Source organism: Archocentrus centrarchus, chromosome 16, assembly GCF_007364275.1.
Source record: "Archocentrus centrarchus isolate MPI-CPG fArcCen1 chromosome 16, fArcCen1, whole genome shotgun sequence".
NCBI classification, from domain to species: Eukaryota; Metazoa; Chordata; class Actinopteri; order Cichliformes; family Cichlidae; genus Archocentrus; species Archocentrus centrarchus.
This window is the reverse complement of record NC_044361.1, coordinates 4105647-4121210: the sequence shown is the minus strand read 5'-3', so window position 1 is coordinate 4121210 and position 15564 is coordinate 4105647. Positions and strand designations below refer to the sequence as shown.

The 15564-nt window shown below is 40.4% G+C and overlaps 2 protein-coding genes across 5 annotated transcripts; one reads left to right on the top strand and one right to left on the bottom strand.

Annotated features, from left to right (window-relative positions):
• Positions 1-630: 630 nt before the first annotated feature.
• On the top strand, positions 631-6682 carry ankmy2a (ankyrin repeat and MYND domain containing 2a). The gene is made up of 10 exons (XM_030749907.1): positions 631-851; positions 1305-1369; positions 2062-2200; positions 2302-2400; positions 2847-3007; positions 3938-4152; positions 4527-4662; positions 4868-4996; positions 5184-5313; positions 5780-6682. The coding sequence occupies exons 1-10, from the start codon at positions 785-787 to the stop codon at positions 5911-5913; spliced, it is 1275 nt and encodes a 424-aa protein (XP_030605767.1). The 5' UTR covers positions 631-784; the 3' UTR covers positions 5914-6682.
• Positions 6683-7505: 823 nt separating this feature from the next.
• lrrc72 (leucine rich repeat containing 72) lies at positions 7506-9432 on the bottom strand. Of its 4 annotated transcripts, none has more exons than XM_030750807.1 (7): positions 9308-9432; positions 9137-9210; positions 8969-9008; positions 8813-8894; positions 8092-8205; positions 7873-7888; positions 7506-7794 (listed from the first exon to the last, which is right to left on the bottom strand). In XM_030750807.1, the coding sequence occupies exons 1-7, from the start codon at positions 9320-9322 to the stop codon at positions 7602-7604; spliced, it is 534 nt and encodes a 177-aa protein (XP_030606667.1). In that variant the 5' UTR covers positions 9323-9432; the 3' UTR covers positions 7506-7601. The 4 variants fall into 4 exon arrangements, with proteins under 4 accessions (XP_030606667.1, XP_030606665.1, XP_030606668.1 ...); XM_030750805.1 differs by having other exon boundaries at positions 7515-7794; positions 8969-9038; positions 9308-9398; XM_030750806.1 differs by having other exon boundaries at positions 7516-7794; positions 7873-7962; positions 8969-9038; positions 9308-9381.
• Positions 9433-15564: the final 6132 nt, after the last annotated feature.

Here is a 15564-nt window from a genome sequence, read left to right as displayed (position 1 = left end):
AAGTAGTTTTTATTGCAGCAGCGTGGTATTCAGTTCAGCTGTGCGTTGAACAGGCTGTTGTTGAACATTTAAAACATTTTAACAGGTTATGGCATATAAAATTCAGTTATAATTAACAGCCACGTGATCAGCGCCACTTAATTTTACTTTTGTTGATCGTTTTCGTGAATGGTCGGATGGTCCGTTGAAATGAAGAATGAGACGGCATTTTCTCTACTCCTTTTATAAAGGATGATCACAGCGTATCCTATTCTAAAGGAGGCAACAAAGGAAGCATTGAAGCTCCTGTCCTTCTTGGTATTTGTGGAACTGAACAGATACTTCCGAGCGACTCCTCTCAGTTAGGAACCTTTCTAAGCAAAGTGCACCATTGAACGCAGCCTTCTCTTCTCACGTGTCTCTGACGCGATTTGGTTCTGAATGAACTTTCTAGACTTCCGTGGAACTGATCATTCTATTGAACGGGAGGATTGTCAGTTGCATTTCAATGTTTTGACATGTGATAAGAAAATTCAACATCATATTTATTCTTTATATTATTTCATGTCTTACTTACATCGCTCTAAAACATAAAGTACTCCAGACGATGGACTAAACGTCGTAGTACTTTAGCTGTGACCCACATCCCCCTGCTTGGAGTTGGCAGTGGTACATTCCAGATGACAGCTTGTCCTGAGCTAGCTTTCATGCCTGAGCATCGGCAGACAGTCAGAGCTACGGAGAGTGGACATTTAATTAACATCTTGTGTCGTTATAGTTTAATTTGAAACAAATATTGACCAGAATGTCTGCTTCAAAAAAAGGGGACTTGTCTCCTAGTGAAAAGGAGTTGTTTGAGGTTATTACTGCAGGTAAGCCGGCTAACGCTAATCCCTGGAAACCCCATATATCAGTTAGCTCTTGTTAGCTTATATGAGTAAGTATGGCTATATGAAATAACTGACACACAGTTACAGCAGCGATTGCGGCTCAGTGACTGGCTCCTTTATTAATAGCAGTTAATTTCAAAGTTAGTTCTGTCGAGGCTGGGGAATAGATGATGTTAGCTTAAAGCTAATAATGCGTTCTTAAATGATGTGCTAGCTCACTGATGTCAACTTGCAGGGTAACATGAGTTTTCAACGTTACCTAAGTGAATTGGTTTGCATGGTAGATTAAAATCATTGTGCAGTGTTTAAGGAGCAATGCAGCAGATTAATGTATTACAAAATCTTTGAGTTTTATGCAGTTTTTGCAGCTGCGTAAGCTGCTGTAAATCGTAGTGCTGTGTATACTGAAATAATACTGAATTTGGTGCCTTTTAGGAAACGTTCAAGAAGCCTCAAGGCTGCTGGGCTGTAAGGATGTTCGAGTCAACTGTTTGGATGAGGTAAAAAAGCATTTCTTATATATTCCAAACATCTTATAGATCTTGTCTGTTGTACATATTTCATCTACTGATGGCCCTTAATGTTAATTTTAATCAGGTTTAATTTTATGTATACAGTGTGTACACGCAAATACAAACCTGGGGTTACAAATTGACAAGTTTGAGAAAACTTCTTCTTCACCTCGTTTACAAGCTTGAAGCGTATCTGCTGAGCTTTTACGGGTCCTATCCTTGTGACAACAGTAGTTTTTCTCACTAATTCTGATAAAATCATCAGGTCGAAAGGGTGAAATGGTAAAATAATGAGTCACCAGCTGTGACTTCGCTTAAGAAAGTCTATTCATTTCAGGACTGAGGTTTATTTGTGTCAAGGACCGCACATGATGAGCTGTTTGAGAGAAGCTCTCCTTTAGTTCAGTAACACATGTGTAGGGCAAGTCATAAGTCATGACTCTGAAGGGCTTTAAAGGAGGCTTATCCTTCCACCTGTCAGACGCAGACGGTTGTAGTTGACATTTTTCAACTTTATTGTGCCTATAGCAACTGGTAAAGGTAAACACAGACAGTAAAAACAAGCATTGTTTATAATCTGGGATTGAATTTTGTCTTTTTGTAATAAATATTTTCCTTGTTTCTACTCTGTGCTCAAGTGATAGAGGCAGCTTTTCTCAGCCTTTTTGTCTCATTCACAGTATGGGATGACTCCTCTCATGCATGCCGCTTACAAAGGAAAGGCAGACATGTGCAAGTTGCTGCTGCAGCACGGTGCAGATGTGAATTGTAATGAACATGAGCACGGATACACAGCGCTGATGTTTGCCGGCCTGTCAGGTGAGACTTTAAGCGTGTTGGTGTTAATCATCTCAGCAGTGTGATTGAAGAATCAGTTGTTTTTAGGAGGTGTTGTGACTCTTCTCCTTCTGTGCCTGCAGGGAAGACTGAGATCACCTGGATGATGCTGGATGCAGGAGCAGAAACAGACGTAGTTAACTCAGTTGGAAGGACTGCTGCACAGATGGCAGCTTTTGTTGGTGCGTTTGGAGTAACAGTTCTGAGTGTTAGCTTTCACTGGTCTACACACAAAAGCAAAGAAAAACATTTTTTAGTCATAAAAAATAAAACATTTTACTAATATTTTGTGTCGTGGTAGAATTACCGAGTACATCATTTTTCTTCTTTTGGTTTAATGGTAGAGAAAAGCTAAAGCTTGGCATTAGTTTCGCATTTATCTCTCATTCATTTTGTTTTTTAATAAGACTCCCTACCTACATGACCTCCAGGAGATACAAATTGTTGGAACTGGCTGATCTTGGGTGTCATCACAGGTTTTGCCAGCTGCTGCACTGCACCATCTGTGACTTCCATGCACAGTTCAGAAGTCTTAGAATTTCACCTTTAGTTTATAGTTTCACTCAGTCTCATTATTTGCTGTACATATGTTAAAAGAAACAAACTACCTCCTTTGGTCTGTCTATAGGGCAACATGATTGTGTCACAGTGATCAACAACTTCTTCTCCCGTGCCAGACTCGATTACTACACTAAGCCTCAGGGTTTGGAGAAGGAACCCAAGCTACCGCCTAAACTATCTGGGCCTTTGCATAAGGTCATCATGAGCACCAACTTGAACCCTGTCAAGGTAAAGCTTTACTGGATAAGAAGTGTGGGTTTCTGAAAGGCCACCATATAAAAATGTGAAGTTGATGCAGTTGTTATTATGCACTGGTACAGATTAAAGTACTGATAGGGCTTTTATTTATTTGTGGTTATTACTCTATGATTTCTTTTGGTTATGGCCAAAGAAAAGGTGGAGAGTTATGGGCAAAAACTGTATTTATGAATTTGTTTGTGTAAAAAAAAAAGTTGTGCCACAAAGCAATGAACAAAATAAAAAGAGCCATTTAACTGGACACTGGTCCATCTTCTGATGGACTGTCAACAGCAGTAGGGATATTCTGTGGCACACTTGGAGATGTGACCAGAGCACTTAAAATCCAACATTTTCACATCACAGATGATGAAAAAAGACATTAAAATGTGAGGCTGATGCACACGTGCTGGACTTTGGGAGTGCTTTACATGCAGGGTGCAGACTGCCTTTATAAAGTTCCAATAAAATAAACTAATGCTTTTGTTTACTTTGCTAATCCAGTGAATGTAAAACCTTAAACACATCAATATTGATGTTGATATCACTGATGCAGCATTGTGCAAATCCAATAGTTATCAAGCAGACCTAATTTTTAAGATTGCTGTCATTGCTCTGATTCAACCACAGAAATTAAAGGGAGGCAGAAACTTCATTAATATGAACCGTGCTGCTAAATCGTATGTGTTGTTTTGAAAGCTTATAAAATTCACGGGGTAACATATTTTGAATTGTATTGATTTTTAGAGAAGGAAAGACGTCACATACATTTTTGTTTACATTTTTTTAAGAAGTTTATATTTAAAAATTACAAAAACTCTGAAATAGGTTTGCCTTCAGTGTTTCTGCATTTACTTCTAAAGGAAAGGAAAAAATTTGTTCATTGTTGTGCCGGCACCATTTGTTTGTTTTTGCTCTCAGATGGTGATGCTGGTGAAGGAGAATCCTTTACTGGCGGAGGTGGAGGCTCTCGACAAATGTCGCCGTGTGATGGAGCTCATCTGCGAGAAGTGCATCAAGCAGCAGGACATGAACGAGGTGTTGGCCATGAAGATGCACTACATCAGCTGTGTGCTTGGAAAGTGCGCCTCCTTCCTCAAAGACCGTGAGGACAAGCTGGAGGGTCTCCTTAAGAGGTGTGAGCTTGAAAAATGATTTTTGTTATTATTAATTCATCATCAGGATAATCTAAAGGTGTGTGTGTGTGTGTGTGTGTGTGTGTGTGTGTGTGTGTGTGTGTGTGTGTGTGTGTTCTTTAATTCAGCTTTTAAATGCTTCTAAGCAGCTTTTCATTGCAGAGCATGTGTTTTTGTCAGTGCTGTCACTGACAGGGATGGTGACGGGTTGTTGACTATTGTACCCATTTTTTTTTTTTCCCCCAACCAATCCTGAGTGGAGCTCTGTCTGCTTCAACAGAAGTTTAGATTTTAGGATTAAAATTCCGAAACGCAGTGAATTAACTCTGAAATTAGCAGTTATAATTACCTGATCTTTAATCCTTGCTTTATAGTTTGCTGAAGGGTCGGGACACCGACGGTTTCCCCGTGTATCAAGAGAAGTTCATCAGAGAGTGCATCCGCAAGTTCCCGTACTGTGATGCTACTCTGCTGCAGCAGCTGGTCCGGAGCATCGCTCCTGTGGAGATTGTGAGTTTGCAAAACCAACTCACTGGAAATCTAAACAGGCTAAATTTAGCAGTGTGATAAGTGCATTTATTTTATTCTTTAAAAAAATTTACATCGTTTATCTTAAACTCAGAATTTTGATTTAAACAAGTCTCATCCAAAATAAATGTGTTCTTGTAATTAGCTGTTTTGTTTGGTGGCTGATTTGTGCGTCTCCTAATTGCAGGGTAATGACCCCACAGCTCTGTCGGTGCTGACTCAGGCCATCACCGGTCAGGTCGGCTTCATGGACGCAGAGTTCTGCACGACTTGTGGAGAGAAGGGAGCTGAGAAGCGCTGCTCCATCTGTAAAATGGTGAGTGTCAAAGCTACAGCAGTTTCTTTTGGTTTGCTGGAACAGTTAAGCCTGTTATTGTTCCTTTGTTTTAAATTGGGATCAAATTATTTTTATGAGCTTTTCTGAGACTCTTAATCTCACTTTAACTGACTGCTAGGATTTGTCCCCTTTTGATATATAAATAGTGCATATTTTTTCTCACCAGGCGATCTACTGTGACCAAGCTTGCCAAAAAATGCACTGGTTCACCCACAAGAAAATCTGTAAGAAGCTCCAAGAGCAGAGAGAAAAGCAAGAAGCAGAAACGGCCAAACTGAGGATGCAGCAGAGCAAAGGTGCGTTATCCATCAGAGAGACAAAATATGCCATAAAAATAGTGAAACAAACATTCGTCCCACACAAGCTGTGTTTTAATGGTGTTGTACTAAAGTAGCATCATTTTCTAAGACATAAAAATACCAAAGAGCTGATTATGACCTCCTTTGAATTTTCTTCCATACTTTCTATGAACTGAATGTTACTATAAACATAAAGGGATTATCCTTATTAGACATCCCAGCCACACTGACTGTGAACACAGAAGCCCCACCCACCTGCTGTCATATCTTATGGGTGTGAGGGGTAGCCAATCAGAACCAAGTTGGCTGTAATGGACGATGAACTGCAGCAAGGCCCAGTATAAAATAAGAGATTGTTTTGAACTGATAGTGATCCAGAGTTGATCAGGAATAAAACACAGAGGTGGACGTGAGTATCATAGGTTCACTTTAATTTTTTTTGTATCCTGTGTTTGTTTTTCAGAGGAGAGTAAAGCTGTGCAGGAGGCCACAGACTCCATACAGGAGCTCTCAGTGGAGACCGACAGTGAGGCTGCCCCCTCAAACTCTGAAGCAGAAACATCAGATCCTGTGACCATCCAAGCTGCTGACAACTGAGGAACCTCTGACAGATGAAGGCAATGACGTCTTCTCCATGGTCCATCCGTACACCACAGGCAGACTGAAAGCCAGAAAAGGACTCAAAGGACTCATATTTATTAACAGCCTGAGACTGTCACCATAACAGCATCCGAGGAATGTTTGTGCCGCAGTCTTTGTGTCCTTTTTCTAAGTTAACTTTTCCGATGGAATTGTTACATGTGAATGTGAACATTACATAGGCTGAAGTGTTTGTGTTAGGCATCACTGGGAGGGATTGATAATGGTTCACATCCATGATGGAAAGCAATTCTGCCTTAAACTGTAGCAAACTGTGTGGGAAGGAAGTAGCCAATCAGAGCCGTTGTTTGTTTGCAGTTTGATTTATTATCAGGATGTTTGTTTTTTTTTGTACTGATAACCTCATGAGAGTAGATGACATCGTTGCACTGTGTTGACCAAAAATGTATATTTTAAAATATGAATGACAATAACTGAGTTATTTTTAGTGAATCATGAAATATTATGTATAATTCTCAGGATTTTCCAAAATCTGATTACATTGAAAAGGTTTTCTCCAGCATCCGTTGTTGATCGAGAACATCATGTCAGGAAAACAAGCGTCAGTTTGTGTTGAAAGCTCTCACCCCTGTGGTTTTGATGTTCTTTCATTTGCTGTACAGCTTGAAGTGAAAACCTCGTGTCCAGGAAGGCTGTTTGTTCTGAGAGACGGTGACTTCCAATCTGTCTGACAGCTTGATCTCAAATAAATTAAAGACCAACTCCACTGAAACATGGTGTCGATTTTTAGATTTGAACTTTAATTAATCCTTAAACCTTAATTAATCCTTCCCATAGTCTAATGAAGAAATGTGGAAATCACTTTGGGGCGTGGATCATGGGGTAGAGGGTTCTGCTAATCAGATTCTGGTTCCTCCTGTATCCATGCCAAAGTGTACTTGGGCAAGACACTGAACCCCAAATTCCTCCTAATGCATCCATCTGTATGAGAGGGCTTGATGGGTCAAAGACAGGATCATAAATTATAATAATGAAGGGCCGTAAATGGAAGAATGAGCTTAAAGTGCAGAATGCTTTGAGTGCCGGGCAGGAGTTGGAAAGTGTATTACTTGTTTTTGCCAGATGAAAGTAAAATTATGGCATTTATTGAGTATTCTGAGCGATTCAAAGCCGGCTGACCAATCCCTAATCTGTGGTTTGTTAGCTTTGACTTTGCAGCTAATTAGGACCAAGCATTTAAAAACATCATGCATTTACTGCATCACCAACGACATACATGGAAATCTTTCATGACAGTGTGACTCACACTGTTTGTGCTGCTGTAACTTTATTATATGGCTTCCTTCGGTGGTATTTAACATCTGGAAGAGATTGCGTGTAAGCATGCAATCTAAAGCATGCAAATATCGTCACCAAAGAATCTGTAGCTTGGAGCATGTCGGGAAAATAACTGGTTAAAATGTGGTGCGTCCAGTTTATTTTAAATCAAATCTAACCGTATCCTGTTTGTTGTGCGTAAACTTGCTCCGTAGTGCACACTTCAGATACAAAGTTACCAGTTTGCATCTATCGTCTAGTTTTGCATTTCACTCAGTTTATTCATTTGCTCTTCATCTCGGAGGTCATTTGTGGCTCATCTTACAGGCTGTTCTTATCAATATTTGCAGCAAATTTCTGCCCCATTTTCAACTCACCAAAGAAATACTGAGAGAGTGGGAAAATCTTTGTATTGTGTAACTGCAAGTGTTCAATGCTGATTCCTGAGACACCATCATTGTGGGAATGACTGGCGTCTTCCGAAAGCCACAGACTGGAGGACGCGATGACGATCCTGTCTGTAAATCTGGAAGGTCTTCCTCCTCTCTGCTGGCTTCACTTCTGACAACACAACAGAGACTGTGCCAGTGTTTGTGATCACAAACTGCGGGTCTGATATGTCCCTCTGAATGTCCTCACCTTTTCTGTCTAAGGTCTGGAGTGAAGGCAAGCAATGGATCACATGGTTGCGATAACCGAGTTCATGAGAGATGGGATTGAGGAAAAAAGCTGCATTTTAAAATACACAACACCGTCACACCTCCAAATCTGCAAGTGGATCTTTTTCACATGAATACAGACTTTCTCAGGGCCCGGTTAGTGCTCTGTGATGGGTGTGGTTGGTGGTTCGGCACTCACTAGCATTTTGGAGCTGCTGCATCCTCCTGAGTTCATACATCGTGTCCTCCAACCCTCTGATGCAGTTGTTGTGGAGAAACAGGATTTGCAGACAGGTCAAATGACTTAGAGCACCTGTGAAAGGAGAGAGGGTTTAAAAAATAAAAGTCCTCACTGCATGTGTCTTCTTTTCTAAAGGTTTTTCCTCAGGCCCCATAATTCATTTTCATCTACCTGCACAAATTATATCTGGATGCTACAAAATTACTTTTAATAATTAAAAAGAACTTTATAGTTTATATATTAATTGCACCACATTTCAGAGTTAAACACTGTTTTTACCACATTACATTTATCTGACATGTGGACTAAAGTCAAATGAACTAACCTAAAACTAAAAGACAATAAATTGTTACAGTAAATGATTAAACTAGTCGTTCCCAAACTTATTTGTACAAAAACACATAACTGTGTTATAGAAAAGGTAAAACATATTATTTCAAAATAAAAGCACAAATGTGTTCATCACAGAAGGACTTTGAAGTCTTTTTACTTGTAATTATGTATTTTTATATTGCTAATGATGTTCTTTCTTAAAAGAAACACTGGAGTACTGAAGTAAATTCTGAAAAGCGTATTATTAAAAAAAAAGACCAAATTTGCATTTTGAGCACTTTGTGCCACAGGACAGTAAAATTCACAGTGTTCTTCACATTTAGAGGAGAAAGAGGGGTTCATTAACCTGAGACAGACTTGATGTTGTTATTGTGAAGGTAAAGTTCAGTCAAGCAGCAGTTGAGAGAATGGCAGCTGAGCTCTCTGATCTGTGAGAATCAGGAAGAAATGAGTCATGTAATCCATCCTGCATGTCAAAGAAAAACACTTTAAAGTGGATTACCTTGTTGTTGTTCAGCCTCAGCTTCCTCAGCAAGCGAAATCTTGATAAGTCAGGAACACTGGTGAGTTTTCTAATTAACACAATACAAACTGTCTAATTACTCTGGAAACATCTGCTGTATAAGCTAAAGACAAACATATATTTTAGAATAGCAAAAGGTTTTCTTACTTTGTGGCAAGCCTGAGTTCACAAACATCACAGTCCCTTCTTATTCCTCTCTTCTGGACAGAGTCTTCAATGACCTGTGTTGTGTTTAGCAAGAGAAAAAAAATAGTTAAAAGTTATGTTCCTGTGTGTGTGAAACAGCTGTCAGTGGTGTTTGACATGAAGCGGTTTCACCTTAGTCGCCTCCATTGTCTGTTATTTTTCCAGACCAAGTCACACTTGTTGCCGGGAAACTCCTGTTGTGCTTGAAATCACAACAAACTCACAAAAGCTGTTCTCTTCTATTTTCCTTTTTTTTTTAAAAAAAAAGCATTATTTTTCTGTTTCTCATATGCAGGTTGTGGTATTTTTAGTCACTTTTTGTTCATTTTTGTGCAGGTTACAGAGTTTATATTTGTATCATCTGCAGGAGAGGCAGAGAGCCAGCAGAGGGCAGTGCTTCACCAGACCTGAGTGGCTAATTTAGCAGCGTTTAATTCTGTGTGCGCTGAAGTTTGTCTAATTTTTCTAACAGCCTGTTTCAGTTCAGCCAGTTTGTCACAATTAGCTTCACAATAGAGAGAAAAGGAGAATCCTTGTTCAATATAACTTATTTTTGCAAGAACTTGTGGTTTATGAAGCCACTGGAACATACATGGGACAGCAGCTTCAGCAGCAGCTGAAGAGTCCAAATGTGGAAACTCATGTTAAAAGTACTTTTTTCATTTACCTCCTCTGGAATGTGCTTATTTGCATTTATTAATATGTTGATGATCCCTGATTGATACCATGTACACGTCTTGCATAAATTACATGTATCAGGGATGGCTGTTTCATCCCAGGTACTCGTGCTGATACTCTGGTCTTCAGTGTCTGTCACTAACAAGCGTCTTTCATGCTCTCAGACAGTGAAGTTGTTGGACACGCAACAGCGCTCTACATGTCAGTTGTGAAACTGACCATGGTAAAATTTTCCAAGCTGCTTGTCATCTCTCTTTATGGCATGCCGGTTAAAATTTAAGCGTTTACATGACATTGTTCTCTGTTGGATTGGATTGAATTATTCTTTTTTCTGTCAAATGTCCAAACCAGTGACTTGGCCAGTGTCATAGGACTGATAAGAATAGTGAAAGTCAAATTGTTGTATCCTATTATGTCAGTATTAAAAAAAGGATGTTTACATGCAAGAGCTTATTGTCTAGTGTCCACTGTGGAGCATGTTAAATCTGAAATGAAGTATCTACTTTTTCATTTGTATTTTCAAATTGAGGGAAATTGTTTTGCTTGAATAAATTTAAAATAAGGTTACATCGTTAATAATAATTTTAATTTTCAACAATAAATAAACATTTAAATATTGTTCACAGTATATCAGGGTACAACTAAATTAAATGTCAAATAAGAATTCCCTTTTCATTTTGAGATGGTGCATTTCACCTTAATTTTTAGCACCCTCCTTTACATGGATGACATCAAGCTGTATGCTAAGAGTGGACGAGATATAGATTCACTCGATCCACACCACCAGGATCTACAGCAATGACATCAGAACGTCAGTTGGACCGGAGAAGTGTAGTCAGATGGTAACAAAGAGAGGGAAGGTAGTCAGAGCTGAGGGGATTGCACTACCAGAAGGCAACATTGCAGACACTGAGGACAGCTACAAGTACTGTGGCATCCAACGGGCAAGTGGGAACCATGAAGAGGCCGCTAGGAAAGCTGCAACCACCAAGTACCTGCAGAGAGTAAGACAAGTCCTGAGGAGTCAGCTGAATGGGAAGAACAAGATCCGGGCTATCAAACACCTATGCCCTTCCAGTTGTCAGATACCCTGCTGGGGTAATAAGCTGGCCAAAGGAGGAGACAGAAGCCACTGACATCAAGACAAGAAAGCTCCTTACCATGCTGGACAAAGCTGGGCTGAAAGACAGCACAGAGGCACTAATCATGGCAGCACAAGAGCAAGCTCTGAGCACAAGATCGATAGAGGCTGGGGTCTACCACACCAGGCAAGACCCCAGGTGTAGGCTGTGCAAAGATGCCCCTGAGACAATCCAGCACATAACAGCAGGGTTCAACATGCTAGCAGGCAGGGCATACATGGAACACCATAACCAAGTAGCTGGGGTTTCAATCACATTTCATGATCTCCTTTAACAAATGGAACAAACTGAGGAATGTTGGTCATGTGATGTGCAAAGCTTTTGCATAAAAAATGAGTGAGAAGCCTAATACCACCCCACCCCACCCATGTTTGTCTTCGTTTGTCTTGTCTACATCCAGCAGCTGATTAACTTAGTTTACCACAAATGCCAGAAATGGGAAAATAGTTTGCCCAGCCCTGTTAAATAGTAACAAGTTGGCTAAAGCTCACAAATAACAGCACAACACTTTTTATCTTTTCTTTTCAGTACAAAATTCAGTGGGTAAAAAGCAAATTTGCCATGCCAGATGTCTTATGTGCTAAACTGTTTATTGGCTTCTACTGTGACGTCATGAAATATTGTTCCAAGCATCTTGGAGCATCTGTCAGTGTTCCTCTATAGATTTAGGCTGTCTCATTCTCTAATGTTGCTTCGTGTGATCTCTGATTACGATGTTGAAATCAGGTCTCTGTGGGGACTTTGTCCATATGAATGAAATGGCTGTCATTTCTCTTTCTCTTGATGCTGCAGAGTGAATGTAGGGCGATCTGATGCCTCCTTGTCTGAAGAAACATCTGAAATGCCTTAAAACTTTTGCACAGCACTGTGCATACAGTACTGTATCTGTAACATGATTAAAAATAAGCAAGCCTATTACAATACTAACAATACTAGTGTAAACACCAGACAAGAGGGTGCAGGATAAACTCGGGGACTAACAGTAGTGACTGAGACACAACCCATCATGCTTTGTTCGTCTTCTGCTGGGAACTTTTCCAAACTGTGTTGCCACATTGACCCTTCTTTCTTGGCTTCGTTCCAGGTGTTGTGCATACCTTTTGTCCCCCTCCGGTCGCCCTCGCCACACCTCCCATTACTGCATACGGGCGCTTCCTGGTCATGAGCACACTCCTGCTTTGCTGCTTGTCAATACGTTGTTAACCCGGCCACCTTTCATTTCACATGAGGGTTGGGGGGGCTGTGGGTGGGGGGGGGGGGGGGGGGGGGCAAGTTCCTGATGCTGAGTTAGAGTGTGGACAGAGAGGGAGTCGCTCTCACCTTTTTTCTTTTATATAATGAGGACACAAAAGCCGGGGCCTATCATATTTACCCTTCAGCATTCACACACTCCCATAAGAAGCTCAGAGGGGCGTCAAAGTGTAAATAGTGTTCTGACCACGTTGTCCTTTATTTTCTCTCTGAGGTAGAGTGAATGAGCCCCCGGTTTTCCTGTTTGAGGAAAAACAAAAGAGACAGGAAACAATAACAGAAGCTGAGTGTCAAGCTTAATGACAGACAGCAGGCGCTAGCTGAAGGGATCGAAGGTATTCAGGTGGTTTGCCACTTCTGAACACGACTTCCAATATAATATCAACTGCAAAGTCATATTAATGTGTGCAGAGAATCATATGCAATCAGTTCTGGGAGAAACCCTCATACTCAAAAGCACTCAGTGAAGTTGAAGTCTGAGCAGGCCGGTCAAGGTTTTCCCACCAAACTAAGAAAAACTATTTTTTATGAGCCCAGTTTCATTTTTCTTAATACTGCCTTTTTTCTTTCTTGTCTCCCTTCTTTGAATCCTTTTTATTGTTTCTTTCTTTCCGTCATTATTTTGTCTGTTTATCTTTCTTGTTCCATTTTTCTTTATTTTACACGCTTGTCTTGTTGTTTGTTCCTGCTACTCTTCTTTATCTTTGTTCTTTCTCCTTGATATTATTTTTTTTCATTTGTTTCCTTCAGTTTTTATCGGTCTTCTCAGCCTTTCCCTCTTCATTAAAACACCACATTGTTAAAATTTAACAATGTGGTGTGTCTGAGTATTTCTTCTCTCTCACTCATGAAGAAACCTGCTACCAGCTTATTCCTCCCAGGTTTCGGCGTGTTTGTTTATCGAACAGGAATGACACTCAACAACGGAATAAGGAGTCCATTTATTACATTTAATGAAGCCATTTCAAACAGTTTTACAGATTAATCTGGGTCAGGACTGCATGCCATGCCAGTGGGTATGACACGAAGTGCCGGCACAGTCTTTTTCAGCTTACAGTTTCATATAGTCACAGCTTATCAGTCTTGGTTACATCATTATACAAAACAAAATGTGGAAAACAGAGAATTTCAACAGCTGGGCGACCTCGAAGTCTCCATTTCTATCGTTGTGTAGTCTCCATCAGTGTGGTCCGTTGCCCAGTGAGAACACAAAGTTCCTGATGACACTAAACATTATAAGCTTCTGTATTTTTAATCAGCTATGTTTATCTTCCAGTCTAAGACAAATTTCTCAGGGAAATAAATATACATAAGGTAAGGGGACACATATACCATGAACTTCATGAAAATGAATTTCCTTCACTCAGCAGAAGAATGAAATCCTCGGGCTGTCTGTCGGGAAAAGAGATGCCGGCCCTAAAAAAGTTTTTGCGTTATAATAAAAGCAAACAGGTAAGAGATCTTACATATCAGCTTTCATTCACATGAACAACAATTAGTGTCTGTGCATGACACCTCTTTTCATATCTGTAAGACAAGCCCGGATTGCATGTTCCCCACAAAAAATAATTATCTCTCTTGTTTTGTACAGCGAACACACAAAGACTCCAGTTAGTCTGGGCACTCGAATCATTAGACGTGTAACTGACAGGAACTGAGAGGTCGGCAGAGGGAGGATACAGCAAATTACCCCCACACGGCATCAGCTTTCATCGCTGGATTCAAGGCAAGTCCCGACGTGGAGGATTTCTAATGTGACAAACTGAGCAGCAGGTACAACAAGAGTTGCAGACATTTGTGATCGCTGTTGTAAATGTCACTGCTGAAGATGAGCAGTTTAATCTGCACCTGTAATTATCACATTTAGTGTTACTGTTGTTCTTTTTTTTTATTATTATTTCTGTGATTGGTTTGAAAAACAGAAAGACATGACGTAAGTCAGAGAGTTTAGATTTTTATTAGCTTTTATTTCTGAGAACATGCTACAAAATTGTTCATAGCTCAGTTATTTTTAAGTGTCTATTATTATAACTGACTGGTTATTGCTTATTTCCAACTCCATATTTTCTTGCACCTAATTGGACTTAATTAACTTAATGTTCTTGGACTGTGTGAAACAGGCCATTTTAGCTGATCTCTCTTTAAGCCCACCCTCCCTTTAAGCCTACATTGGCTGCCCCTCACAAACAGAAGGCTTGAACAGCTGGTGGGTGGGGCTTCTGTGTGCCTGAAGTGACCATATTAGTTACATCCACTCTCTTCGACATGATAGAGTAGAAAAAGCTATGCAAAACTGAGCATTTAGAGCAGTCTGAATCCTGAGCTTTTGGCTCAGAGGGATTCATTGCACATACTCTAACCTCATTATTTGAAGCATTAGCCATGTTTATTAATGTGAGTATCTGCCACCGTAACAGCACATGCATAACAGAAAATAAGGAAACACTTTAAGGACGCTTCCTTATTCTGGACAGAGCCCTTATTTTTTAATGCTGTGCAGTCTGGATTTGTCTTAAGTTTTAAAATCCACTGTAATTTAGAAAATCATACTCACACTTCTTTTTTGCTGCTTTGCAACCATAGGAATGTGAGTTGGTTGGATAACCATCCTTTCTGACTCTGATAATGAAGAAAACTTAGAAAATGGCCTTCATATATTATTCATTATGACTTAAAACCAGTGACTGAGCTCATAAAGTCATCAGTAGTCTTCCCGTACTGTACATCTCGCTGTACAGTAACTGGAAGTCTTTTTGTGACTAGAGGAGCCGCCCCCTGCTGACCATTAGAGATACTGCAGGTTTACCTTTATAAAAAAAGGTGGCTTCTGTCACCTTTTATATGTCTACGGTCAAAACACAGAATCACCAGCTTTCGCCTAAAGTGAAATCCTGAAAGCCTTAGCAGACGTCATTTTCAGTGGGAAATCCACCACTTTTGGCAGAGCTTGGGAAAGCTAATGTCAGCTGCCAGGATCACAGTAATGGCACCTTACTGGGAGAACAACTCCGAGGTCAGATATGCCACTGCTTTCAGAAGCCTCTGAACAGCTCTTTTTTTTTTACTGAGGTGGGCTGCTTTCAGTGAGAGGAAGAGGGCAAAGCACACTGAGCTAGAGTGGGGTGGCAAGCAAGGTGCAAGTCCACTGAAACAGGATGCAGAGGGTTCACAGGCTGTCCACAGAAACCAGCAGGGAAGGGGCCTTCAAACTGGCCACTGAGGCGGCAGATGGTTTAAGGAAGCTGTGGGGAGCTGTGGATCTTCCTAAACTCAACATGATTTGAACCAACTAACGACCCCAGACCTCCACTTACAGTA

What these genes read in the sequence shown, in the direction of transcription:
- ankmy2a (XM_030749907.1), top strand. Translation starts at nt 785, where the DNA reads ATGTCTGCTTCAAAAAAAGGGGACTTGTCTCCTAGTGAAAAGGAGTTG. An exon ending in GTTTGAGGTTATTACTGCAG is followed by an intron (nt 852 to 1,304) that starts GTAAGCCGGCTA and finishes GGTGCCTTTTAG; the next exon opens with GAAACGTTCAAGAAGCCTCA. An exon ending in GCTGCTCCATCTGTAAAATG is followed by an intron (nt 4,997 to 5,183) that starts GTGAGTGTCAAA and finishes TTTTCTCACCAG; the next exon opens with GCGATCTACTGTGACCAAGC.
- lrrc72 (XM_030750805.1), bottom strand. An exon ending in TGAGGCTGAACAACAACAAG is followed by an intron (nt 8,895 to 8,968) that starts GTAATCCACTTT and finishes TGATTCTCACAG; the next exon opens with ATCAGAGAGCTCAGCTGCCA. An exon ending in CAACATCAAGTCTGTCTCAG is followed by an intron (nt 8,206 to 8,812) that starts GTTAATGAACCC and finishes CTCCTTTCACAG; the next exon opens with GTGCTCTAAGTCATTTGACC.